A 26015-nucleotide genomic window follows, 5' to 3' on the forward strand; every position below is an offset into this window, starting at 1 on the left:
GGGGGGCGGGCAGGTCTGGCTTGATGGAGGCTGGGACTCCCCTGGGCCCCCAGCCTGGGATCTGTTGGGGTCTCCCATCTCTGGAATTAGCCCTCCCTCTCCTCTAGAACCATCACCTTGTTTACTTAGTGCTTGTCCTGGTTACAACCACAGATTAAGGCCCCATTCACCCTCTTAAGACAAAGCCAGGCGAGGAGAGCTCCTTAGATGGTGAGCTGGCTATTTATATCAGAGTATTTCGCAGGCTACAAATCTTGCTCTGCTCAGGGCTCACCAGGGCTTGTAAGGGTCTTGATTACGATAAGACCTGTTTTCTAGCATACTCTCCCATAGCCAAGTCATGTATGACTTGGGAAAATGATCATGTCAGAGTTTTCCTGGAAAAACCAACATAATTCAGGAGGTAAATCAATAAATCAACAAAGAAATCCATATGGAAATAAACAGTGGAGGGGAGTGGGGAAGGCAGGGGGTATAACTGATAATGAGTCAATCCCCAACTGGAATGCTAGCTGAGTGACACTTGTGGAACCTTGGCAATTCACTTGACTTCTGTCAGACTCAGTTTTCTCATCTGAGAAATGACATGACAGGGGTGCGGTAGAGAGTAAGTGGATTAATGCACATAGAGCAGTTGGTATACAGCAGTACAGTATTAGTATTTCCTTGAAGATTTTCTTTTTTTTTTTTTTTTGAGTAGTTACTGGATATAAAGTACTGCAGGTGGTGAGTGAGGGAAGACAGGGGAGACACAATCCCCAGTTGGGGATTGACTCATTATCGGTTATACCCCTGCCTTCCCCACTCCCCTCCACTGTTTATTTCCCTATGGATTTCTTTGTTGCTTTATTGATTTATTTCCTAAATTATGTTGGTTTTTCCAGGAAAACTCTGACATGATGATTTTCCCAAGTCACTGTCTCCCCAGTGTGAGGGGAGACACGGCCCTGTCCTCAGGGAGCCCCAGTCTGAGGTGCAGAAACAGCCCTGCCCTCAGGGAGCCCCAGTCTGAGGGGGAGACACAGCCCTGCCCTCAGGGAGCCCCAGTCTGAGAGGGGAGACACAGCCCTGCCCTCAGGGACCCCAGTCTGAGAGGGGAGACACAGCCCTGCCCTCAGGGAGCCCCAGTCTGAGGGCGAGACACAGTCCTGCCCTCAGGGAGCCCCAGTCTGAGGGGGGAGACAGAGCCCTGCTCTCGGGGAACCCCAGTCTGAGGGCGAGACACAGTCCTGCCTCAGGGAGCCCCAGTCTGAGGGGGAGACACAGCCCTGTCCTCAGGGAGCCCCAGTCTGAGGGGGACACAGCCCTTCCCCCAGGGACCCCAGTCTGAGGGGGAGACACAGCCTGCCCTCAGGGAGCCCCAGCTGAGGGGGAGAGACAGTCCTAACCTAGGGAATCCCAGTCTGAGGAGAGACATAGCTTTGCCTTAATGAGGCTAGCAAGGTGACTTCTCCACTTGGGGGAGTGAGCTAGGTGACGTGGGAAGACAGGGGCTCTCCAGTAGGCCAGCCTGCAGAGTGAGGGTAGCTCAGAGCGTCTACTGGCCTCAGCTCACAAAACTGCAGGCCTGGCCTTCACTTCAGATACACTGTAGTATGTATGAGGCAGGTCCATAGGCTTTACCCCAGCTTAAGGCACCTGGAGAGTGCATAATGAGCGAGAATCATGGACAAGAAAGGGCTTCTGGGACAGGGAACAAAGGAGGAGATCATGCTATCCCAGGAAACTTAAGCAGAAGAGCCAACAGACAGGAAGGACCCGAGAGACTCTGACGCATCTCTGAGGGGAGGAGTGGGCAACTGCTGTGGGCTAGTCTTCCACTTGTTGTTTGGCTTTGGGTGAGGCCCTGCCCTGCTTGGGCACCACTTCTTCCTCTGTAGAACAATCTAGTGGATTGCAAGGTCCTTCCCAGGTGGCCATAGGTGGGCATTCTCTGAGGGCCTGTGTCAAGTGCACTCCACACACTGCCTCATTTAGAGCTCCCCACAGCTCCCAAGAGGGTAATCCCCACCTCACACAGGTCCAGAGGATAAAATTCCACAGATCAGAAATGCAGATTTGGGACTCAAAGGCTGGCTCCCTCTACAATCCCCCCTCTTCTCATGGGGACACTGGGAATGGTCCAGGTGGGATGTTGTGCTGGTGGAAGCAGGCTCAAGGGACAGCCTGCAGGTCAGGAAGAGGGACAAACAGCATTTGAGCTCAGCCTCAAGGAGACTGGGGGTGGGAGACTACTGTCTGCTCAGTCGTGCAGGTTCAAGAGGGGGACAGGAATCCCAAACTGATGGCCTTTCTGCTTCAGTCCTCCCACCTTGAACCACCCAGTCCCCCACCAGGTGCTGAGCGGGGGCTGCAGGGGGAGAGCAGAGTGGTTTCTGCTCCCACTGTGCTCTTGGCGCACTCAGTTGAGCTCAAGCAAGAACTTCAGTAGCAACCACTTCAGTCAGTGAAAAGTGTCTAGCAGGGCTTGCCTCAGGCCAGAGGTGAGCTCTGCTCTCGCAGACATGGCTGCTGTCCTCACAGAAGACTCTCATACTCTCTTCTTCACAGTTGGCAGAAACCCTGCCACCTGCTCACAAGTGACTATTGCCCAGCGGTGTTGAGTGGTCTGTTCCACTGTCACAGTTGTTTCCGAGAGCACACAGAGCACATGTGAAGGCTCCATCACCCCGCCCAGGCGTGGCCATGAGTCCACGCTTATTGTGCACTTACTGTGTACCGGCCACTCTTCTAAGACTTTTTACATGCATCCCTTCATATGATCCTCATGTCAACTCCATTTTACAGATGAGGAAGCTGAGGCCTGGAAGGGTGAAGGAACCTGTCCAGAGGAATGAACTGGGAGTCAGTTTAGGTGGTCCTGCTCTTATCACTGTCCTGGATCCCCTGTGTACCCAGGGCCACCCATTCTCTGGGCAAGGGTCCTGCCCAGGAAGTAGAGGTCAGGGACTGCAGAGCATGTGGAAATATGGTCACCATAACCCAGGTGAGGACTGTTCTGGAACCAAGGAGGCCACATTGTGCAGAACCTTCCTAAAGTCTTAATCAAACTGATCAACAGACAGTTCACAGAAAAGGAACCACAAATGACCCTTCAACATATCAGAAGATACTCAATTTCATTCATAATGAGAAAAATGGAAATTAAAACAACCTTGAGATACTATTTTCCATCCATCATGTTGGCAAAGGTCAAAAATCAAACCTGTGTGGGTACGGCATGAAGGCGAGGTTGTCTCATGCATGTCTGTTAGGGGTGTGATCGTACAAACTCCAGGGAGAAATATGGTAGGGATCTAGGGCAATCACAGATGGACCCACCCTTTGATGCAGGGATACCTCCTCTAGGAATTGACACAATTCCTAGATATATTCACAATATCCAAAATGTTTGTATTGACAGGAGACCAGGAAAACCCTAAATATCTAGCAGTAGGGAACTGACTAGTACCCCATGGACCATCTGTACAATGGTGATACCATGAAGCTCATTAAAAACCTGAAGAACACTCTCCACTGGTAGACATAAAAAGATCTCTAAGATATTGCTAAAGGAAAAAAATAAAGGTTCAAGACAGTACATTACCATTTGGGTAAAAAACAGGAAGAATAAGAATATTTGCAGAATCTGTATTTGCTTATCATGTATGCAGCCTTTTTAGAAGGACAGACAGTTGGCTACAGTTGGGGGGGACCTGGAGGTCAAGGGACAAGAATGAGTGGGAGACTAAACATGGACATTTAGAAGCTAAACACTGAAATTATCATTTCAATGAACATTGTTGAAACAATTTCTTTAAAAATTTTGTTCTTAAAGATTTTATTTATTTGAGAGAGAGTGTGAGAGAGAAAGTGAGAGCACAAGTGGGGGGAGGGGGAAAGGGAGAGGGAGAAGCAGACTCCCCGCTGAGCAGGAGCCCCATGCAGGACTCAATCCCAGGACCCTGAGATCATGACCTGAGCTGAAGGCAAACGCTTGACTGACTGAGCCACCCAGGTGCCCCTTGAAAACAATTTAATTAATTAATTAATTAATTATTGAGGTATAGTTGACATCAACATTGTATTAGTTTCAGGATAACAATATATGATTTGCTGTTTGCATAAAATGGAAAGTGATCACCACAATAAATCTAGTTAGCATCCATCACCATACATAGTAACAGAATTTTTTTCTTGTGATAAGAAACTTTGAGATTTACTCTCTTGGCAGCTTTCATATAGGCAATACAGCATTATTAACTATAATTGCCATGCTGTATATTACAGCCCCAGGACTTATTTATTTATAACTGGAAGCTGGTACTTTGGTCATCTTCACCCATTTTACCCACCCACCTCACCTGTCTCTGGCAAACACAAATTTTCTCTGTATCTATAAACTTGGTTTTTTGACTTGTTTTGTTTTTAGATTCCACATATATGTGAGATCAAATGGTATTTGTCTTTATTATTTCAGTTGGCATAATGTCCTCAAGGTCCATCCATGTTGTTGCAAATGGCAAGGTTTCTTTTTTTTTTATAGCTGAAGAATATGCCATTGTATGTATGTATTAAAGTTTCTCTATCCATTCACCCATTGATGGACACTTATGTTGTTCCCAGGTCTTGGCTTTTATAAATAATGCTGCAATGAACACAGGCATACATATATCTTTTTGACTTAATGTTTTCTTCTTTCAAGACTTTATTTTTAAGTAATCTCTACACTCAATGTGGGGCTTGAACTCACAACCCTGAGATCAAGAGTCACATGCTCCTCCGACTGAGCCAGCCAGGTGCCCCTCAAGTTAATGTTCTCATTTTCTTTGAATACCCAGAAGTGGAATTATAATTCCTATTTTAAATAATTACATGCTTTCTATTCTTATGTTGTAAAAGCATCTATTATGTAATGCATTGTTCATGTTCAACTTAAAAAAAACTTTTTACTCAAGATAACATGCATATACTCAGATGCATAAATCTTAAGGGTGAAAGCTTGATGAACTCTGGCACATAGACACCTGGGTAACCGCACTCAGGTCAGACAGGACATACCCGGATGCCTGATGAGGATGGGGAGAGTCTTCACTGTAAAGATGTCTCTCCCTTTTGAATTCTCAACCCACATGAATGTATGGTGTGTCCTAACCAAATACATAGTAAATATGGAAGTGCAAAAGTAATGTGGGCTGCATCCTTCAGGTGAGTGAGGAGATCCCACCTGGCTAGCGGCAGAGTTCTCTGCCCCCACACAGGCCCTGGGTCAGAGCAGGACTTCTGGAAACACCCCTGAACAGAACTGATCTGGCCAGAGGGGCCTTGGTCCCTAGTGACTTGTTATTGGGAGACAGAAAGTTGGAGAGGGGGCTGGGGGCTAAAGGCTGTTGGCCATGAATGCCTGGCACTCTTGTCCCAGTCACCACCTGTCCTGCTCTTCTTCCTACCTGCCTGACATGGCTCCAAATAATCACTGCAGGCCAGGGCCTGACAGTACACAGGGTGGTTGGATGCATTTCTACATTCCTTATTGACTTTCTTCTTGGTTTATCATCTGTCTCAACCCTCTAGGACCTAAGCTCTAGGAAGGCAGGGACATTGGTTCTCTAGGGTCATTTCTCCATCTTCAGCTCCTAGAACAGTGGCTGGCACATAGTAGGTACACAACAAATATTAATCGAGAATGAACGAATGAATGAATGAACAAATGGATGAATGAATATTATAGCTTTTCAGAGGCAGGGGATGGGGGGAACTGGCCCCTGGTGAGAAATCCAAGAAGCCCCTCTCAAGCCATCTTTCTCCTCCAGTCGCATCAAGAGCAATGTGGACGGGCGATACCTGGTGGATGGTGTTCCCTTTAGCTGCTGCAACCCCAGCTCACCACGGCCCTGCATTCAGTACCAGCTCACCAACAATTCGGCTCACTACAGCTATGACCACCAGACAGAGGAGCTCAACCTGTGGGTGAACGGCTGCAGGGCCGCCCTGCTGAGCTACTACAGCAGCCTCATGAACTCCATGGGTGCTGTCACGCTCCTTGTCTGGCTGTTTGAGGTAGGCTTTGGGCCAGGTGGGGGCGAGGGAAGAGGGAGTCACCTGCTCCTTTTGGATTTGATGGGTGGGACCTGGCCTGGAGTGCTTGTCTCTCTACTCGAAACCAGCCCTCAGCTTAGCTGTGTGTTAGGCAGGCCTAAGTTTGAATACGAGCACCTCCACTATTTTTTGTTTCTTTCCTATCACTCAAAAAATAGTTTATTGAGGTGAAATTCATAGAACTTAAAATTAACCATTTTAAAGTGAGCAATTCAGTGGCAGTTAGTACTTTCACAATGTTGTGTAACCACCACCTCTATCTAGTTCTAAAAGATTTCCATCACTCCCAAAGAGAAGGTCATACCCATTAAGCAGCATACTTCCCACCTCTTTCCCCCCAGCCCCTGGCAACCATTAATCTGTGCTCTGTCCTTGTGGATTTGCCTATTCTGGACATTTTATATAAATACCATCATAATATGTGACTTTTTCTGTTTGGCTTCCTTCACTTTGCATGTTTTAGAGGTTCATCCTGTGCCTTCATTTTTTTCAGTCTGAGGTCTTGGAAAGTTATTTAATCTCTCTGTTATAGGGGGCCGACAGCACTTAGCTTTGGGACTCCTGGGGGGCAAAAGGAGATAATACGTACATCGTGTTCAGGAAATGGGAGCTATTTGGATTTGTGCTTCTCTGGAGACTCTGGTAGCAATTTACCTGTTATTCTAATTATTAGTGGGTTCATCTGATCTCACCTGTAAGGCTTAATTCCTCTCTGTACAGAGCTTGGGATGTAGCCATTCATTCATTTATTGAAGAGTTAGTTCTTAAACACCTAACCAGTACTAGGAGCTGTCCTGGGTGCTGAACGAGAGCAAGTGTTAGTGAGTGGTAAACCAAGGGGATACAGAGGGTGACTCAGGGGCTCCTGCTTTGAGCTGACAGCAGAAAATCCAGACCCCAAAATTCAGAAGTACAAAGCCAGAAACCTTAGGTGGGGAAAGTTCGTCCATTAGAGAAGATTCACTGAAAGTTTCCTTTAAGTAAGTTGCTCTCTTAGTGCTATGGAAGTTCAGACGTGCCCTTGGCTGAGATGACTACTTCTAACTCACCATCTCACAGTAGAGGTACTATACAGTCTGGGGCGGGGGTGGGCTGGGAGGGAAGGGAGGGCCTCTTTTAATGTTGAGGCAAATGAATGACGTTTTATTGGTCATTGACTCCTTGAGGCACAGTCTTGGGAATGAGTGGGTAGAGACAGGTGAGAAGCTTACTGCTAGAAGGGCAGAAGGTCATGTTCCCCGAAAACCCATGAAAAGAAGACTGAAAGGATAACAGAAGTCAGTGGGAAAATGGGATTCCACTGGTTGCCTCTCAGTTTGCTCACATTTCTAGGAAGCTAGTAACTGCATGAGATAAGGACCAGCTCACTGGGAACAGGGAGTAAATGCCCTTGACTTTTAGTTGAGGCCTTCGGTTAGCAGAGCCTGTAATGGGCACAAGGGTGGCTGAACTAACGCTCGGACTCTGGCCTGAGCCTTGCTCTCCTGGGCCTCACAATCCAGTTAGGAGGTGACATCTAACTCATGAACCAAAGGGAGAACCATTACCAAGTGCAAAATTCATAATGCAGCAGTAAGCCTCCTTCAGGAAAGCAGGAGGGGATCAGAGGAGCATGCACACCAGGAGGACTTCCTGGAGGGGAGTTTTTCCACCATAAAAATATTTTCTTAAACTTTCAATAGACAATGACAATAACAAAAACCTAAAACTATTAGTTACTAATGTCATCTACTACCGCAATTATAAAATGCTGCTCAAGCACTGATTCAGTAGATGTTTAATGAGGCCCTACCACCATGGGGTGCTGTTCTAGGGGCTGGGAGACTGAATGAAAAAAGATGGATCAGGGGGGTGGACATTCTCTATTAGCAGGTCTCACCACCTCACAGAGTTTGCTACACCATAAAAGGAGAAGTGTAAGAGAGAGTAAACCAGGAATCTGTGTAGAAACAACTGGGTAACACAATACATTAGAACAGTGAAAACAGTACTTACCACATTAATAACCAATTATGGCTGACACATCTATTCATCCTTTCTGTGCACCACGTACCGTGCTCTACACCTACTGACATGTCACAGCATGCACATGAGGCAGGAGACACTCCATCTGAAAATTTGTAAACCATATGAGTAAACTGAGGTTTCTTAGTCACATGGCTTGCTAAGTGCCAGGGCTGGGGTTTGAACCCAGGCATTTTGGCACCATAGCTTGCTGCAGTGACTGCTAGTGAACAAATCCAAACAAATCCCCCACTCATCCCCACACTAATCAAAACAACAGAAGTAGAGGAAACCACATACAATGATACTGTTTGCTGAGAAGGGGGTGACTTTAATTTTGTCTAGCAAATAGTTGCCCAACACCCAATACGTGCCAAGCACTGTGCTAGGAAGGGGCTAGGGGCATGAGGAGGAGGAGCCTAGGACTAATGCCCCCAAAACGGGTGAGACCTGAGAGGAAGAGGGAGAATGAGTAGCAGGGGCCCTCACCAAGGGCTGAAGCTGAATTAACAAGTGAATGTGCAGAGGAACAATGTTCTAGGCAACCAGCAAATGGTAAAGAAGGGAGGAGAGAAAGCATGGATGGGACCCTAAGAAGCCCAGGTGGTCAGAGAGGAGAATGGGGCTGGAGATGAGGCAGCTATCTTGAGTACCAGGCCAGGCTGGGGGGAAGGTCCTCACCAAGCCAGACTCAACAGATCCTGCCACACTTAAAGGCCCCGGGGATGAGGAGGCTGGTGGCTTGCACGGTTTCCTAATAGCTCCAGCCCCCAGCTCCTTCTCCCAGACCTCCTCTAAGTCTCTTCTCCCTGCCAGGTGACCATCACGATTGGCCTGCGCTACCTACACACAGCACTGGAAGGTGTGTCTAACCCTGAAGACCCTGAGTGTGAGAGTGAAGGCTGGCTTCTGGAAAAGAGCGTGTTGGAGACTTGGAAGGCCTTTTTGGAGAGCCTGAAGAAGTTGGGCAAGAGTAACCAGGTGGAAGCCGAGGGTGCAGACGCAGGCCAGGCCCCAGAGGCTGGCTGATGGCCCTGGAGCCCCCTCCCCTCCTGAACACTGAGAAGTAGTGGACTCCAAGAAAGCGGATACCCCCCTCATCCAATCTGAATCTCCCAAGGAGGGCGGCCATCTTAGAGAGACTCTTCTTGATGGTGGGATTTAAAGTTTAGGAACCCTAAAAGCGTTTGGCAAACATTTGTTAAATGACAGACTTAAAAATGAATGAGCCCCTACACAGTGAATGAGCCCCTGCTAAGGCCCACTACTTTTGGATATGCCCTCATGGGAGACTCAGGGGGCCTCTCAGTGAATCACTCTTCATAACACATGAATTCAGTTCCATCCCAAAGCTACTGGCCACACCTGAGGGCAGCTCCCCTTTTAAGAGTCTGCCATTACAAGTTCCAAGCTGCTTCATTCTATATCCAAAGCGTCACTTGGTGCATAAGCATAGGAGTCTAAAAATGTACTGGCCGTGCTGTCATTTTTTTTTTTAAATGCCAATATCAACAGGTCAGCCATCTTATTTGTATAATTGTGGAAGGAGGGGGACATTGTACTTTTCTAAGAGTAATGCCCTCTCCAAAGCACTGAGGGCTTCACAAGAGGAATTCTTCAATCATGGGGCAAAATAACTTAAAGACAGGGGATTATTTTCCTCACCAAAAACGTAGTTAAAGGCTACTTTCGTATCACATTCCCATGCCCTCACTTAGCCTGGAGTGAGCCACGGGCTGAGGAAGTCAGGTTGTTGGCACGTTCCGGCAACATCCCACCCAAGTGCCAGCTGACCCCCTTTGGCCTGTCTGCGGAAGCACTAGGTTAGGTGGCTGCCCTTTACTGAAGAGGAGCAACAATCAGCTAAGAAGCCAACCTTTGGAGACCAGGCCTCACCTCTTGGAGGGCCCAGGAACACCCACACAGGTGGCCATGACAGCCTCCATGGACAACACCAATGGTCTACAGTGGGAGGCAAAGCGCCCTCTGGGAACTTCTTCCTGTTTCTTTCCCCAGACACCCATCCTGCAAAGCAATATTTCTGGAATGCCTCTGTATTAAAGAAGATTCCTTGAGACAGTGCATCTTCCCGAGCTAGTGATGGCAAGAGAAATTTTAACTTCTCTCCCAAAAGAGAAAAAAAGGAAGCCTTTAGGGGAAGGAGAGAATGACTTCATTACTGTTCTAAAAGTGTTCAGTGGGGAGAAAATAAAGACTTCTGGTGCTGCCTGGGGCATATTCTGGGGCTCTAATTCTCCCGGGCATAAGATCAGATCAAAGATATTGGGACACTGTCAGACTTTGGTCCCAGGTTTAATTTAATTAGACTTCTGAGTCTCCTTGAGACCAAAGAATGGTCTACAGTGAAAATGCTGTGTCAGCCACCTCTGATGAGGGTCCTGGAACTCTCTCCCCTGAGGACTACTGAGAAGCATCGTGAAAGTGCTGCTCTAGGCCCATGTGTAACTGTGCTGTTAACAGCTGTACGATAGACATTAAAAATTACATTGTGTGAAAATCACTTGTGTTAAATGCCTATCTTAGCCGATTTGACAGTAGGTCATCACAGCATCCCCAACTCTAGCTAGTATTTGTTAACAAAACCAAATTGCACTTGACCCTAAAATGAAGCATGGCTACCAGTCAGGGTAGCTATGTTTCAACAAGATGGGTGTTACTTCTCTCCCTCTTACCATCTCCTGTCTGTAAGAACAGTGATGATAATAATCTTAACATTTGCTAGTTTAGACCAGAGCTGAATTCATTTAATATTTTAATATGTGGAATCTTAGTTTAGTGATTTAAGCAAAAATTCCAAACCATTTTTTTTCCTGCTCTGGTCAAAACTTATCTTCCCAAACAAGAAAATATGAGTCTCTATGGGGCCAGGTTATAGGGCAGACGTAAATCTGAGAGCTGCTGGGAGGACCAAGGGTGAACTGACCCCTACAGTGAATATCCCCGTTGGTTCAGAGCAGACTTAGGGCGAGTTGCATTTATCAGGTCTTCTCAGGTAGCTGCTGGCAAGACTCTATACCAGGACTTCCTTGTGTCTAAACTTAGTCTTTCCTGGGACCAGTGTAAATTCACTTCTCCCAAGGGACTCAGCCAGGTTTTCAAGCCTGGCAGGCCCAGCCCTGGGGTAGGATGAGAGGTAAAGGCAGCACCTTAGGCCTCTTACACTTTTAAAACAGGTACAAGGTAAGTACTAGCTGCTTTTTTTTAAAAATTTAGGAAAAAAAAATTTTTAAATTTTTTTTTTTTTTTTTTAAATCCCAAACTTTTTTTTTTTTTTTTTTTTTTTTTTTGCAACACTTTCAAGCCCAGGACTGAGCCACCAGCAAATAAACCCCAAGTAACCTCAATACAGGTTAATAAGATTAAGTGCTTGCTCTGCAGGCTCCCCTGCCCCTCCTTGTCCGGTATCTTTAATGCTAGGCCAGCAGGTTTGCAGCTTAGCCAGGAGCTGGGGGTGAGGGGAGGGGGGCCAAGACAATTAGGGCCTCTGACCTACTACTGGATAAGAACATGGCTCCTGAGGACAGTGCAGCCAGCAGCACTGTATGTTAGGAATAGGAATGTGGCGGTGGGGGGTGGGGACAGTATATAAGTCAGGGAGAGAGGGGATGCCTTCCGGGTCCTCAGCGGACAAGAGGCTGGCTTGAAGGGAGGAAACATCAGTCCTTAACTCCTGATGGTATGCTTTGTCCTCCCAAACAATGGATGAGTATAAACAGCAAAGTCAGAGAATGTTGTGCAAAGATGGTATACAGTAGGTTAAGATTAAAGGAGCAACTCCCAGCTATTTACCCAAGGGGAATGGAAACGTAGGTCCACACAAAAACCTGTGCATTAATGTTTGCACTTTTTTCATATCACCAAAAACCACCCAAATGTCCTTCACACCTGGTAACTGCATAAACATCTGCACAACGGAACGCGGCTCAGCAACCAAAAGGAACACGGATGATTCTCCAATGCATTAGTCTTCTTAGTGAGAGAAGCCAGTCTCAAAAGGCTACATGTGATATATTTATACAACATTCTGGAAGAGGCAAAACAAAGGGACAGATTAGTGGTTGCCCAGGGTGAGGGTGGGGGAAGAAGGGGACCACAAAGGGAACTGAGGGAGCTTCGTGGGGAGATAGGACTGTTCTCTTTGATTGTAGTGGTTGTTAAACAACTGTATGCATTTGTTAAAATGCGTTAACTGTCCACTAAAAATTAGGGTGAATTTTACTATGTGTAAAATAAACCTTAGTAAACTTGACTTAAAAAAACAAGAGTAAGGACAGAGCAAGGAAAGTGTCAGAGGGCTTAATGAGTCAGAGGCCCTAATGCTAACATTAGGACCAGGGAAGGGAGTAAGCCGGGAGTAGCACGAAAGGCCGGGAGATAGGGAAAGCACATGGAAACCTTGCTTTCTTAGTTTATACCTTCCATTTTAAGATGATTTTGAAAAGCACAGCAGAGCTCTTATAGGCAATAACTCTCCCTTCCTATAGGGAAGGATATAGTTTCCTTCCTATATGCGTCTCTCATAAGCACAGAGTATCTGAGGAGTGTGTAAGAACAAGGACCTGGAGATTACCAGGGAAGAAAGAGCAAGAAGAGTATAAACCTGGAGACAGGTCTTGTTGCTGGGAGGGACTTTGAGTGCTCTGTTACCCCAGTGATTTGAGGTCCAAAATGGTTCAGAAGGTCATGAGCTGTCATAGCCAATGAATATGAAGATTAATCAGCTGAAATGATGACCCAGCTATTTCTGGGAAGGTCAAGATGGTTTGGCTAATGGCCATAATTGACACTAATAATATAAGCATCTTAATTTTCAAGCTAATACAGATGTCCCACTTTACTTGTAGCAAGGTGACACGGGGAACATTTCCATGGCACTTAAATGTGTGAAACAAAATGGAAAGAAAACGTAGGCAGACCCAAAGTAATGTCAACACCTAAAGCATTTATTTGGATATCTTTAAACTTTTTACATATGATACATTCCAAATTTTACAAGTTGTCCACAGATATTAAAGTTATAGCCAATTTATTAAACAGATATGATTTTCCCTGATATGGAAAGCATGTTATATAAACATTTCTACAATAAAAATACATGCGGAACAAATCATAAAAACTAAGATGATTCATTAGGTAGGGAAGACAATTAGCTTAATGATGCACACACTAGAAGATAAAGGGGGTACGTGTGTTGCTATTTCATAGAAGTTCATCTTCTCTCAGATTCCCCGACATTTTCAGAGAATGAAATCCAGGGACACCCTCTGCTAACAATGGATTTCTATGAAGTCATTCCTGAAAGCCAGAGTATTGCTATGATTTGGTCAAAATGTTTATAATCCATTTACAGAGGGAGAAACCTGGTCCTATTTTAAATTTAAGCTTGGTGAACATATGGAGAAAAGCCAAAAGAAGCTGGCTTAAAAGCTAAAGGAATGGGGATGTGACAAAGGTCAAAATAAACATTAAAATCATAATGCCATTAACAGCCCCAGGTCTTATGAATAGAAGAAAGGCCAGAAAAAGGGGTAGAGTGCTGGGTTCTAATTTGAATTTTCTTCCTGTTGGTCCTCCTCTCAGCTGGTGAGCCAGTCCTGAGCAAGAAGGGCTAAGGTCATCCTTTCAGAGGAGGGGGGTCCTGTCACACACTACCTTTGAGAAGCAGCAGTGAATGTGGCTTTTGCATTTTCACTTATTTTAGCCTAAAGTCTGGATTTCCAACCTTCCTCCTGGGTTTATTGCAGTGTATGCAAAGCTGAGTGGAAGAGAACTTTTAGATGCAGTTCAAAAAAACAGAGTGAAAGGGTTACTCGCATTGGCTAAAAAAAATCCAAGAGCTTATTATTCATTTGTCCCTTAGCCCCACCTTAGAGAGGCTCAGAATTTATTCCTCCACTAAATCTGCAATCACTCTCTGTGTGTATTCAAGCTCTCAGCACACATACATCAAACAAGAGTGGCTGTGTGGTATGTAACAGTTAAAAGCTATTTTACTAAGCGGCTATCATTCTAGGAAGGCACCTCTTAGTAAGAACAATAATGTTTAAAAATAATAAAAAGCCTGGGCACACAGGCTGTCCCAGGAATGTACTAAGTGAGCCAGCAGGTAAACAGCCATTCATCTAGTCCAGGAAATGCTGGAAGGGGTAGGAGAACCTCAAAACACCGAGTTCTCATTTTTTCTGCTAGTGTTTGATATTAGATGCATACCATCCCTCAGTTTAGTCTTAGAAATGGGAATATACTGTTTGAAAAACTAGGATACTCAAAGTTTTCAAAAAGCCCTTTAAAATGAAGTTTTTCCCTCAAAGCCAAAAGTCTTGCAAAAAAAATAAAAAATAAAAAAATAAAAATCCAACTTCTATAGCCCTGAAAACCACCAGCATATGAAGCAACCAGGCTCTCCCCCTCATCCCACAGGCTCCTCCTGCACATGTGCCCCAACCTGCTCATAGCCAATGGAGACTAGGGATAGCTGCTTTCACAATCCACTGCTTTGCTCTTAGAGGTAGGGTCCTGCCAGCAGAGGGGACAGCAACCCAGTCCCAGTGTTGAGAGTCACTGAAAGGGACCAGGAAGTGTGACCCCAGCAGACCACAGACACTGTTTCCTGCTGCTGTCGAATCGGCTTCAGGCCTGGAGTTCCTTGTGATCAGTAACGTACGTAACATGGCTCAGACTACTGGGAACGGTCAAACATAGTCAGATACCCACAAAGGGGCTGTGCTCAGCCTGGGAAGAGAAGCTCCTCGCTGGATCCTAAAACTCAAGCAGTTACGTTTGAGGGGCACAGCAAATGGTGCAAGAAAATCCACTGATGGGAGATGATTTTCACGAGTCCCCCAGAAACTATGAAAACAAAACTGGGAAGAAAAGCTTAAATAGAGAATTTATTTCCTATTCTTTCTTGAAAAGCCAACTGGGTTACAAAAATCCAAGTTTATGTTTTTGGTAGTGAAGTAATTATAAATGTTGCCAGTCAATGCCAACCAGTGTCTGATTTGCTTCCTGTGCATGTCCAATTTCCTCCGTGATACTGTGCTGGTGCCAAAGCTTCTGAATCTTCTTAAATCGCTCTTTGCACAAATGTAAAGGATTTCCCCGTCTAGAAGGAAGACGCATGTCACTCAGGATGCATTCTGTTTATTCATCTATTATGCCCCAACCTTTCCTGATTTAGGAACAGTTACAAGTTACTGGTTTAAGATCCTCTGCAAAATTCCTGTTCGGCACGAGACCGTAGCTATTAACACATTAGCTCTGAAGGCTGGCTAGGAGCAGCTGAAGGGAGTAAGTGCTGAAAAGAAGAGGAAAATGTATACGAGCTACACTTACTCAGACTGCGGTGAGGGAAGAGAGGGTAAGGTTGAGGAGGAGGGTCTGGGTGGAGAGATTAAAACTACCCATTCATTGTTCACTTCGTTGGTAAAATATAAGAAAGAAGGGAGGAGGCAGAGGAGAGGATGCAAGGAAAATTGCAGGGGTAAAAATGTTCCCCAGAGTGCTGTCTTTCAGCCACAAAGTAGAAGCAAAGAAGCCAGGGCGCCTGGGTGGCTCAGTTGGTTAAGCGACTGCCTTCGGCTCAGGTCATGATCCTGGAGTCCCGGGATCGAGTCCTGCATCGGGCTCCCTGCTCGGCAGGGAGTCTGCTTCTCTCTCTCCCACTCCCCGTTTGTGTTCCCTCTCTCGCTGTGTCTTTCTCTGTCAAATAAATAAATAAAATCTTTAAAAAAAAAAAAAAAAAAAAGAAGCAAAGCAGCCAAATGTGAACAACTTCCGGGTCTAATTTAATAAAAAAGGGAAAAAAAAGGAAAAAAAGGGGGTTTTGGTAAGTTCACGCTGGTGGACTTTGCTCTTGATTCAGAGCACATCAATCCTCTTAGTCTCTAACCAGGGCTCTTCCTCCTAAGAGCCCACAACTCCTCAGGGCAATGGGAGAACCATTACCAGGTGGCATATACCTGTAACCTTGCAGCCGAGCTCCTGGGGCAGCCCCCTACTTATCTTGCCTTGGTTTCCAGGTCTTCTTTTTCTGTTCCCCAAGGCTTCTATCTAGGTTAAAACTTTCACCTCCTCTGGGCAAAGAGATGGTCTAAAAGAAGTTAACAGTGCTTGAGGGAACTGTTGTTAGCATTTTCTCATGATATAACAGAAGCAAGCAGAGTAGAAGTGATTAAGCCTCAAATACTGTTGTATTGCTCTATACGTTCTAAATCTCTGTTCCCAGACTCTTAATAAGTAAGCACATCTCTCTCTTTTTTTTTAAAGTAGGCTCCATGCCCAATGTGGGGCTTGAACTCACGATCCTGTAGATCAAGAGTTGCATACTCCAGTGACTGAGCCAGCCAGGCGCCCCAAGCACATCTCTTATCAATTAAGATTTGCTCTTTTACATCATCTGAACAGCACTGGGTCTCCTCATACAAAGCAACACAAATCACAACAGGCTATCCCTGCAGTGTTCTGATGCTGTGGTGCCACGTGGCAATTTCAATGGTTCTCTGGAGTGATAAATGGAAAAAAAATTGCACTCTCTCCAATTCCTTTCCCTTATCTGTCCTGATGGCCCTCATGACTTTTTTTTTTAAAGATTTTTTTTTTTTAATTTTATTTATTTGACAGACAGCGAAGACAGCAAGAGATGGAACACAAGCAGGGGGACTGGGAGAGTTGGAGAAGCAGGCTTCCCGCTGAGCAGGGGGCCCAATGTGGGGCTCGATCCCAGGACCCTGGGATCATGACCTGAACCGAAGGCAGATGCTTAACAACTGAGCCACCCAGGCGCCCCCATCATGACATTTTAAAAAAATATTTTATTTATTTGAGAGAGGAGAGAGAGACAGAGACTACAAACAGGCGGAGGGGCAGAGGGACAAGCAGACTCTCCGCTGAGCGGGGCTCGATCCCAGGACCCTGAGATCATGACCTGAGCAGAGGTCAGATGCTTAACCAACTAAGCAACCCAGGCGCCCCTACTCATGACATTCTGAGGGCTGGGAAAGAGAATGCCCAATGAGGCAGTCAGGGTGCCCTTCTTGGAAGAGTCCATCTCTGCCACAACAGAAGCTCTACAGCCCCCAGGCTGTTAGCAGGTAGGCCTCACTCAGGCTGATCACATTCACTGTGTATTGAAAGCTCTGAAGGGCCAGGGTCAGCCAACCCAGCCCCCCCCCAGGATGGGCCCTTACCTGAGTCCTTGGTCAGTCTCCCCATAGTCATCAAGGTAAGGAGGAGAATAAAAACAGCCTTTGGTTTTGCCAGCTAAAAATAGCACCTGACATTCCCGCACTCTGTAGAGAGACCATTTATACATTATAGATTAGTAACTGATGTTTGGGTTCAGTTCCTAATGGGAAGTCGTATAAAAAAATAAACACCAGTGTTAGAAGAAACAGCATTAATAGCAGAGACACTTCAAGTATCAACACATCTGCCCAAGTTTTAAAAATAACTAAAATGATTGAATTGTAACCAATAATGATTGCATTGTAAATCAATATAGCGAGGAAGAGGAACATTCTGGATTAGGAATCAATGGCTCATGTAATACTAGCATTTAAAAAATTATGAAGTGTGAGACAGTTAACTTTTTTAAGATTTATTCATTTGAGAGAGAAAGAGACAGAGAAGCTGGGGGAGAGGCAGAGGGAGAGAGAGAAGCAGACTCCCCGCTGAGCTGGGAGACCGACGGGGGGTTTGATCCCAGAACTGGAGATCATGACCTGAACCGAAGGCAGAGACTTAACCATCTGAGCTATCCAGGCACCCCGATAGTTAACTTCTAAACATAAAATAGTTACTGATATTTTATCCATTATTATGAGGAAATTGTTCATTTTAAAAAAATGTACAAAAACATCCTGAATTAGGTTGATTTGAAACACAAAGCAACACTGTATATGACTGAAAGGATTTTGAAATATGTGAGACAAGAGAAACTGCTTTATTTCTCCTAAGGGCTATTTAAAAATGTGTCTCCCGATCCCTTTGAGAGGTTTGCCTGACCTTTTTTGGGTATTAATAATTTGGTTCATTTCAACATTTATTGAGAACATGTCATATACAAGAAAATTGTCAGGTGCAGGGGACTAAGGTACCTAAGATATAGACCTAATTTATGCCTCAGGGGAGCTCAAACTCCTATCACTTCTCTCCTTCAAACCCTGAACTGAGTTCTATCTCACTCAGAGATGTGACCAGGACATAGCAGGCCCCAGGACTACCCCTCGTGCACGCCACTCCAGTGACATAAGCCTCACTGCTCTTTCTTGAACATTTTACAATTTTACAATTGCTGTTCCCTGCCTAGAGTGTTCTCCCCACTTCTTTCAGTGTTTATTCAAAAGTCACCTTCTTGGTTCCCTAACTAAAATCCAACTCCCCATCTGCCATCTCATACTCCTCTCCCTGCTTTATTTTTTCTCCTTTGGGTGTATCACTTTCTAAATTCTTATCAGCCTTGTTTATTTTTTAACCTCCCACACTAGAAAATGAGCTCCACAAAGGTAGAGATTTTTGTCTACTTTGTTGACTACTGTATTCTCAAAGCAGTCACTATTAAGTATTTGTGGTATGCTGTCCAATATATATACAACCATAGTCGACCCTAGAACACAGCAGTTAGAGGTGCTGACCCGTCTCCCCCACCACCCCTGTGCTGTTGAATATCTGCATATAACTTCTGACTTCCCCAAAATTTAACTACTAATAGCTCACTGTTGACTGGAAGCTTTACCGATAACAGACAATTGATTACCACACATTTCGCATGTTTTATGTATTATGTACTGTATTCTTACAATAAAGCAAGCTAGAGAAAAGTGTTATTAAGAAACTCAAAAGGAAGAGAAAATACATTTGCAGTACTGTATTTATTGAAAAAAATCTACATATGAGTGGACTTGCATATGGTTCCAAACCGTGTTATTCAAGGGTCAACGGCATACACATCAGCCAGTGATATGTACGGATCCCAAACCATAAGGATACAACAAAAGAAGTAATTTTGACTGGATCTGGGCAGAAAATCAAGGACAACTGGAAGTTTCACATTAGAATGAGGCACGAAGAAAGTAGAACTGAATTGTCATGGAGGTGGGAAGGATGACAATGGAAGAAGCAGCAGACAGCATGAGCCAGACATGAGATGTGAGGAGACAAGGGTCCCCTGCTCCTTGAATGAATAAAAGGAGAACAGCAGTCTCAAATTTCTTTGCAACATAGTAGTTTCTTGTCCTATCCCTCAACATGCATATACCATGGCAGATGCAAAGTAAAAAGCTCTGTTCAGGGCCTTACCTGAGGAAGATGCCCACCCCAGAACCACAGGAGTAGGTGTGAGCTGTGCAGGCTCCCACGTCTTCCCCTTCCAGTTCAGTCTGACAGCAGTAGCTCTGCGAGCACAGCAGAGTTCCACACACAAGGCACAGAGTGGGGGCTCTGCTCTTATCACCACCTGATTTGGGGCACCTCCATGGGACAAAAAAAAGCTCAAGTCATTGCTCTAAAAAGAGCTGACGGTGGTGAGCCACCCTGGAAAAAATTCTGCAACATCACGTAGAGTTGAAGATGCTTACATCCTATGGCCCAGACAAATTTACTTCTAGAATTGGGAACATCTCACACAAACACCATACTGGAAATATTCAATCAACAACTGGAGAAGAGGTAAATTAAAATCAATAGGAGAAAAAAAAATGTAAATTCTGCTCTCACGTGGTGAAATACTACACAAGGTGAAAACTGATGAATTAACAGTTACGTATGATGAATGTATAAAAAAAACCCTGACAAACAGTGCTGAGTGTAAGAAACTGTAGAATATGTACAGTAGAGTGCCATTTTAAAGCTTAAAACAGGCAAAATATGCTGCTTGGGAATAAAACATTTGTTGCTAACGTGTAAATGCAGAGGAAGTTTGATAGTTTGTGTAGAGCAGAGGGTCTCTGCAGGGGGAGGAGGAGGGCGCATCAGAGAAGAGGTACACAGGGCAGCTTCAATTGCCTCGGTAAGGTTCCAGTTTTTACACTACAGATTATTCTTACGCAGTTTCTATGTCAAACATTTACAAATATTACTAAGGGCTCTTATTACTTTAAACTGCAAATGGTTATTTAGATAACCTGTAATGAATCAAATTTGTCACCTGTCAGCCTGTTTCCCATACCTTATTCTGAAGCATGCTGGAATGGTGCTGTTACAAGATGGGCAGTGAAAAACACTATCGAAGTTCTAATTGCCCCACCCAAACAAAATGGAACAAAAACAACGTCCCTTCAATTCTGTATAGAGCATTGAATGCTTCCAGCGGTAAGAAATGCTCAACACTTGAATATCAGAACTTACGAGAAATTAGATGCTTGATTAATGAGGCTGCTGTAATCCTCTGGAAGGTCTATTAATTTGTTGGATTCTCTTGGATAGCTAAAACAAAACAAACCAAACCAACAAACAAAAAACCACATAGAAAACCAGTTAGAAGTCATATTATAAAAATGACAGGTAACTCTTAGTTAAAACAAATAAAGGAAGACTGAATCTGAGTGACTGGGTATTATCACATTGGTAAAAGAAGCCACAGTAAGAGATTAAAAAGGCACTCTTTTTTTTTTTTTTAAGATGCATTATCTTTATTATTTTAAAATTTTTTAGGTAAGCTCTATGCCCAACATGGGGCTTAAACTCACAACCCCAAGATCAAGAGTCCCATATTCTCCCACTGAGCCAGCCAGGCGTCCCTAAAAAGGCACTCTTAAATAACACAGGGCCCTAGGGCTTACATTTTCACTTGAAAAGCTCAGAATACATTATCAAGACAGTAGACAGTACTTAGTATCTGTCCCATTTAAGTGAAAATCTGGTAGCTCTGGGAAGAAGGGGAGATTCCTCCCTGGGCTTCTATGGAAAACAGTACAGTAATGGAGAGTCCAACCACACAACTCAGGATAAGACAGAAAAGATACACTTATTAAGGGTGAAATGAGTTGGGAGGAGAGAAGGCAGTAGAAGAACAGATAGATTTTCTTTAATTAGAGACACCAGGCCATGTTGATTCTGTGACAAGTCAATTCATATAAAATGCAGATCCAAATTCAACTGGTATGTGAGGATTTGTTTTCAGTGCTCACACACGCCCACCATGGGCTGTGTGATGTGGCCTGTCCCTACTTTCCCTGAGGCAGGGACACACAGCCAAGGGGGAGTGACTAAGACAGCAGATCTTTTTTTTTTTTAAAGATAGAGAGGGAGTGGGAAAGGGAATCCTAAGTAGCCTACAACGCCCAGTGTGTGAGTCCACCCGGGGGCTCGATCTCACAACCCTGAGATCATGACCTGAGCTGAAATCAAAAGTAAGACACTTAACTGACTGAGCCATCCAGGTGAGAAACAGGATTTGGTAGGTAAGTCCTGGTATTTTTAAGATTTTTTTTTTAAGAGATTTTATTTATTTATTTGACAGAGAGAGAACACAAGTAGGCAGAGAAGGCAGAGGGAGAAGCAGGCTTCCCACTGGGCAAGGAGCCTGATATGGGGCTTGATCCCAGGACCCTGGGATCATGACCTGAGCCGAAGGCAGACGCTTAACTGACTGAGCCACCCGGCATCCCTAAGATTTTTTTATTTTTAAGTAATCTCTATACCTAATGAGGGGCCCAAACTCACAACATCAAGATTAAGAGTCACATGTTCTACTGACTGAGCCAGTCAGGCACCCCTAGGCCTGAGTATTTTTTAAAAGTTTCCAAAATTATTCTGATGTAGACCTCAAGTATAGAACTACTGTTCCACATGAGTTTTCCGACTGCAGAGTTGAACCATATGGAACTGGTGATATTCAACCACTTCTGACTTAAATTAACTGGAATTTCATATGGTTCAACTTAATAAAATTAGGGTGCTATCATTTCTAGATTTGGGACAGGATGTGTATAAAATCAAATAAATAGAACAGATAATCTCCTCTAGCCTTCTGAGTTTTATGGATGATGTATTTAGCAGAACCAAGGAGAGATTTAACAAATGAAATACATCTGTTATCACCAGGATAGCATACTTTCCTATGGAATCAGAATAGAGCTAATGTCAAAAAGAAGAAGAAAAAAAAAGGCCATGATCTGATAATCACTGAAACTGAGTAACAGGAACGTGGAGCCTTATTATATGATTCTTCATACTTTTGGATAGTTTAAAATTTTCCATAATAAAAGGAAAAAAAACAGAGCTAAGAAAAATCTGGTAAAGAACCTACATTTTTAAAAAGCAAACTTTCCAAAACACAATAATTTTGTTATTTGTCTCCTCTGCCAAGAATAATGTACGTATATACTTATATTCATAATGCTTATTCTTTAGAAACTTTCATCGTTAGACTAAGAAAAAAGTATGAAGGCAAGATGTTCTTCCTCTTGGAATCACTGAATGCCTGGGAAGTCAATTTTAAAGGAATGGCACACTTACATCCTACTTCCTCCCTACCCTCCGCCCAACCAAATCTTTGATAATCTTTAACTTACCTTATAGCATCTCTTTCACCTTCTAGATATCTTTTAACTTCAATGTTATGACACCAACTTCAATGTAAATGGAGGAAAAAAAAAACCAACAAAACTTAACTTTTGAAGGGTTAGAATAGAATTTTTTCCTATTTCTCTACCTAGTAAGAGAAAAACAAATCTTCTTGGCTTAATATATTTACCACATCAAAAGGAGGACCAAGACATACTTTGCTACAATTTTTAAATCAGAATTTTAAATCAGAAGAATAATCCTAAAAGCATACACTATTACCCCACTAATTTGGACACTCTGGAAAAACCAGTATGAATTAATGACAAGATCTTACTATTTAGAGCTAGAATACTCATTATAAAAAAACTTTTTTGTTTTTTAAAATATATTTTTTTTATTTGACACAGAGAGACAGAGAGAGAGGGAACACAAGCAGGGGGAGTGGGAGAGGGAGAAGGAGGCTCCCCTCTGAGCAGGGAGCCCGATGTGGGACTCGATCCCAGGACCCTGGGATCATGACCTGAGCCGAAGGCAGACACTTAACCACCTGAGCAACCCAGGAGTCCCCCATTTAACCATTTTTAAGTGTATAGTTCTGTGGCTTTAATTACATTCACACTGTTGGGCAACCCTCCCTACTATCCATCTCCAGAACTTTTTCAACTTACCCAAATGAAATTCTGTACTCATTAAACACTAACCCATTCCTCACTTCCCCCAGCCTCTGACAATCATTCTATTTTCTGTCTCTATGAATTTGACTACTCTAGATACCTCATGTAAATGGAAACATATAATATTTATTCTTTTGTGACTGGCTTCTTTCACTTAGCATGTTTTCAAGCTTCATCCATGTTGTAGCAGGGGTCAGAACTTCCTTCCTTTTTAAGGCTGAATAGTATGTCACTGTATGTATATACTACATATTGTTTATCTACTCATCTGTTGTTGGACAGTTAAGTTGCTCCACCTTTTGGCTATTATGACTAATGCTGCTATGAACATGGTTGTACAAGTATCTATTTGAGTCCCTGATTTCAACTCTTCTGCAATATATACCTAGAAGTTGAATTGCTGGACCTTATGATAATTCTATGTTTAAGGTTTTGAGGAACTGCCATACTATTTTCCAGAGCAACTACCCTATTTTCTGTTCCTACCAGAATGCACACGGATTTCAATTTCTTGACATCCTCACCAACATATGTTATTATTGTCTGTCTTTTGATTACAGCCATCCTAATAGGTGTGAAGTAGTATCTCACCATGGTTCTTATTTGTGTTTTCTTAACGACTAGTGATGTGAGCATGTTTTCACGTGCTTATTGGCCACTGTGTATCTTCTTTGGAGAAGTCCTTTGTTCCTTTTTAAATGGATGGTTGCTTTTTTGTTGAGATATAAGAATTCTGGCCATATATTTATACATTCTGAATATTAATCCCTTATCAGATACATGATTTGCAATTATTTCCCCCCATTCTGTGGGCAAAAGAGCCAAGTTTTAATCTTAACTAACTTGATATGACTGACAAATAACTTTCTCTAGACTTCAATTTTCTCAAATATAAAGTGATAGTATTGGACTAGAAAACCCTCAAGGTTTTTCAGTCCCCAAAATTTATGGAACAGAGTCCTTAACAAGTAAGTTAATACGAGGAAATAAACATTCCTACCACTACGCTCCTTCCAAGCAAATCTGCTTATGCTATTCACTAGCTTAGCAAAAACTTTGCCACAAAGGTAAATTCTTAACTAAGAAGGTCTAATCCTTATAGGATGAATTACACAGATTGAATTCTGCCAGGCTCACTATCTGAGAATTACGTGATATGTGATAAACCTAAGTTTGCTTCTACAGAACTATTCAATACAATGGAATATATACAATATAATGGAAGAAAAGTGTATAATCATTACCTTTCAATCAGTAATTTTGTTATCTCATTATTTTCTTGAAAAAGGCAAATGAGGTTGTTTGGCAGGGAAAGGTAGTTACACAAATGTTCAAAATGGCTTGTTCCAGAAACTGCAAACGGAGAAGAGAAGAGTGATGCACGTAACAACTAAGAGTACATCCTGTATGACAGTAAGCAATAGCAGAACTTAAAAGCATGATGAAAAAAGAGTCTGGATTTACTAGATATGTAACTTTTTTTTAAGATTTTATTTATTTATTTGACAGTGAGAGAGGGAACACAAGCAGTGGGAGTGGGAGAGGGAGAAGCAGGCTCCCCGCAGAGCAAGGAGCCCGACGCGGGGATCTATCCCAGGACCCTGGGATCATGACCTGAGCCGAAGGCAGATGCTTAACGACTGAGCCACCCAGGCGCCCCGATATGTAACTCGTAGGAAGTTCACAAAAGGGCATGTGGAAGGGGTCCACAGAAAATGGCACAACTGAGAGCAGAACCAGGCAGCTCCCACACCAAACTGGTCACGATTTCTTTGTGTCTCAGTTTTACCATTTGAAAAATGGTGTAGCAGCCCAATCTCCTTCACTGGGGTTATGCGTGAACAAATACATGACAAAAATAACATGGGTGCTCTGGAAAAGTATAAAGCAGTACAGAAATAGAAGATGATTTTATCATGAGAGATGGATTTAAGCACTACCTTTACTCATCACTGCAAATGATCAGGAAGTCTAGACTATTAGCTGAATGAAGGTGCCAGTCAAAAGACTTTGAGAGGGCAATCTCACCTGTGGGCACCCCTTGCCCTGTGCCAGTCACTATGAGGTACAGAGACAGTAAACTTTAAGTCTGCCTTGATACTACACTTTTATGAAATGAATTGAAACAGAACATAGAAAATAACTGTTAAATAGCAAATGAATTCCTACATTAAAATCATATATATGCAATTATTGGTATTCTGAACATTAATACCACACATTTCAAGTTAACTGACATTGTGAGTTTTCACCTTTTATTATCTGAAGAACCCAGTTTATGAATAACATATAATTGAACATTCTAACTCTGAAAGTAAACTTAGTATGTTTTTGTACATAAAAGCAGTACATTTACTGAGAGCCAAATAAAATCAGACATATATACATAAATACGCATTTTTATTCTGTAATTGTGTACATCACCACAGTCAATTAGCTATGTTCTAAGTTTTTTTTTGGTGGGGGTGTGCCCATGTTGGGGGGGGGGCGGAGGGGCAGAGAGAGAGGGAGAGAGAATCTTAAGCAGGCTCCACACCCAGCACAAAGCTCGACACAGGGTTTCATCTCATGACATTGAGATCATGACCTGAGTCGAAATGCAAAGTTGGATGCTTAACCGACTGAGCCAACCAGGTGCCCCCTAAGCTTTCATTTTTACAAGTCACTTTAATTATACACTGCTGGAGTGAAAGACTACAGACATTTCCTACATTTTGAAAGAAATCAGAA

General features: G+C 43.5%; 2 protein-coding genes across 4 annotated transcripts in view; one reads left to right on the plus strand and one right to left on the minus strand.

Moving 5' to 3' along the window:
• Positions 1-10600, plus strand: part of PRPH2 (peripherin 2) — a 17628-nt gene extending 7028 nt beyond the window's left edge. The window contains exons 2-3 of the mRNA XM_021691912.2: positions 5793-6039; positions 8899-10600. Coding sequence (XP_021547587.1) covers positions 5793-6039; positions 8899-9111 — 460 coding nt within the window. The 3' untranslated portion in view covers positions 9112-10600. The remainder of the gene's footprint in view (positions 1-5792; positions 6040-8898) is intronic.
• A 3692-nt stretch (positions 10601-14292) lies between these two features.
• UBR2 (ubiquitin protein ligase E3 component n-recognin 2) overlaps positions 14293-26015 on the minus strand; it is a 115234-nt gene continuing 103511 nt past the window's right edge. For all 3 annotated transcript variants that reach the window (XM_044917624.1, XM_044917623.1, XM_021692132.2), the window contains exons 42-47: positions 24530-24638; positions 22617-22673; positions 20449-20526; positions 19402-19572; positions 17292-17393; positions 14293-15208 (exon numbers count right to left, since the gene is read on the minus strand). In XM_044917624.1, coding sequence (XP_044773559.1) covers positions 15067-15208; positions 17292-17393; positions 19402-19572; positions 20449-20526; positions 22617-22673; positions 24530-24638 — 659 coding nt within the window. In that variant the 3' untranslated portion in view covers positions 14293-15066. The remainder of the gene's footprint in view (positions 15209-17291; positions 17394-19401; positions 19573-20448; positions 20527-22616; positions 22674-24529; positions 24639-26015) is intronic.

Source organism: Neomonachus schauinslandi, chromosome 8, assembly GCF_002201575.2.
Source record: "Neomonachus schauinslandi chromosome 8, ASM220157v2, whole genome shotgun sequence".
In the NCBI taxonomy this organism is placed as follows: domain Eukaryota; kingdom Metazoa; phylum Chordata; class Mammalia; order Carnivora; family Phocidae; genus Neomonachus; species Neomonachus schauinslandi.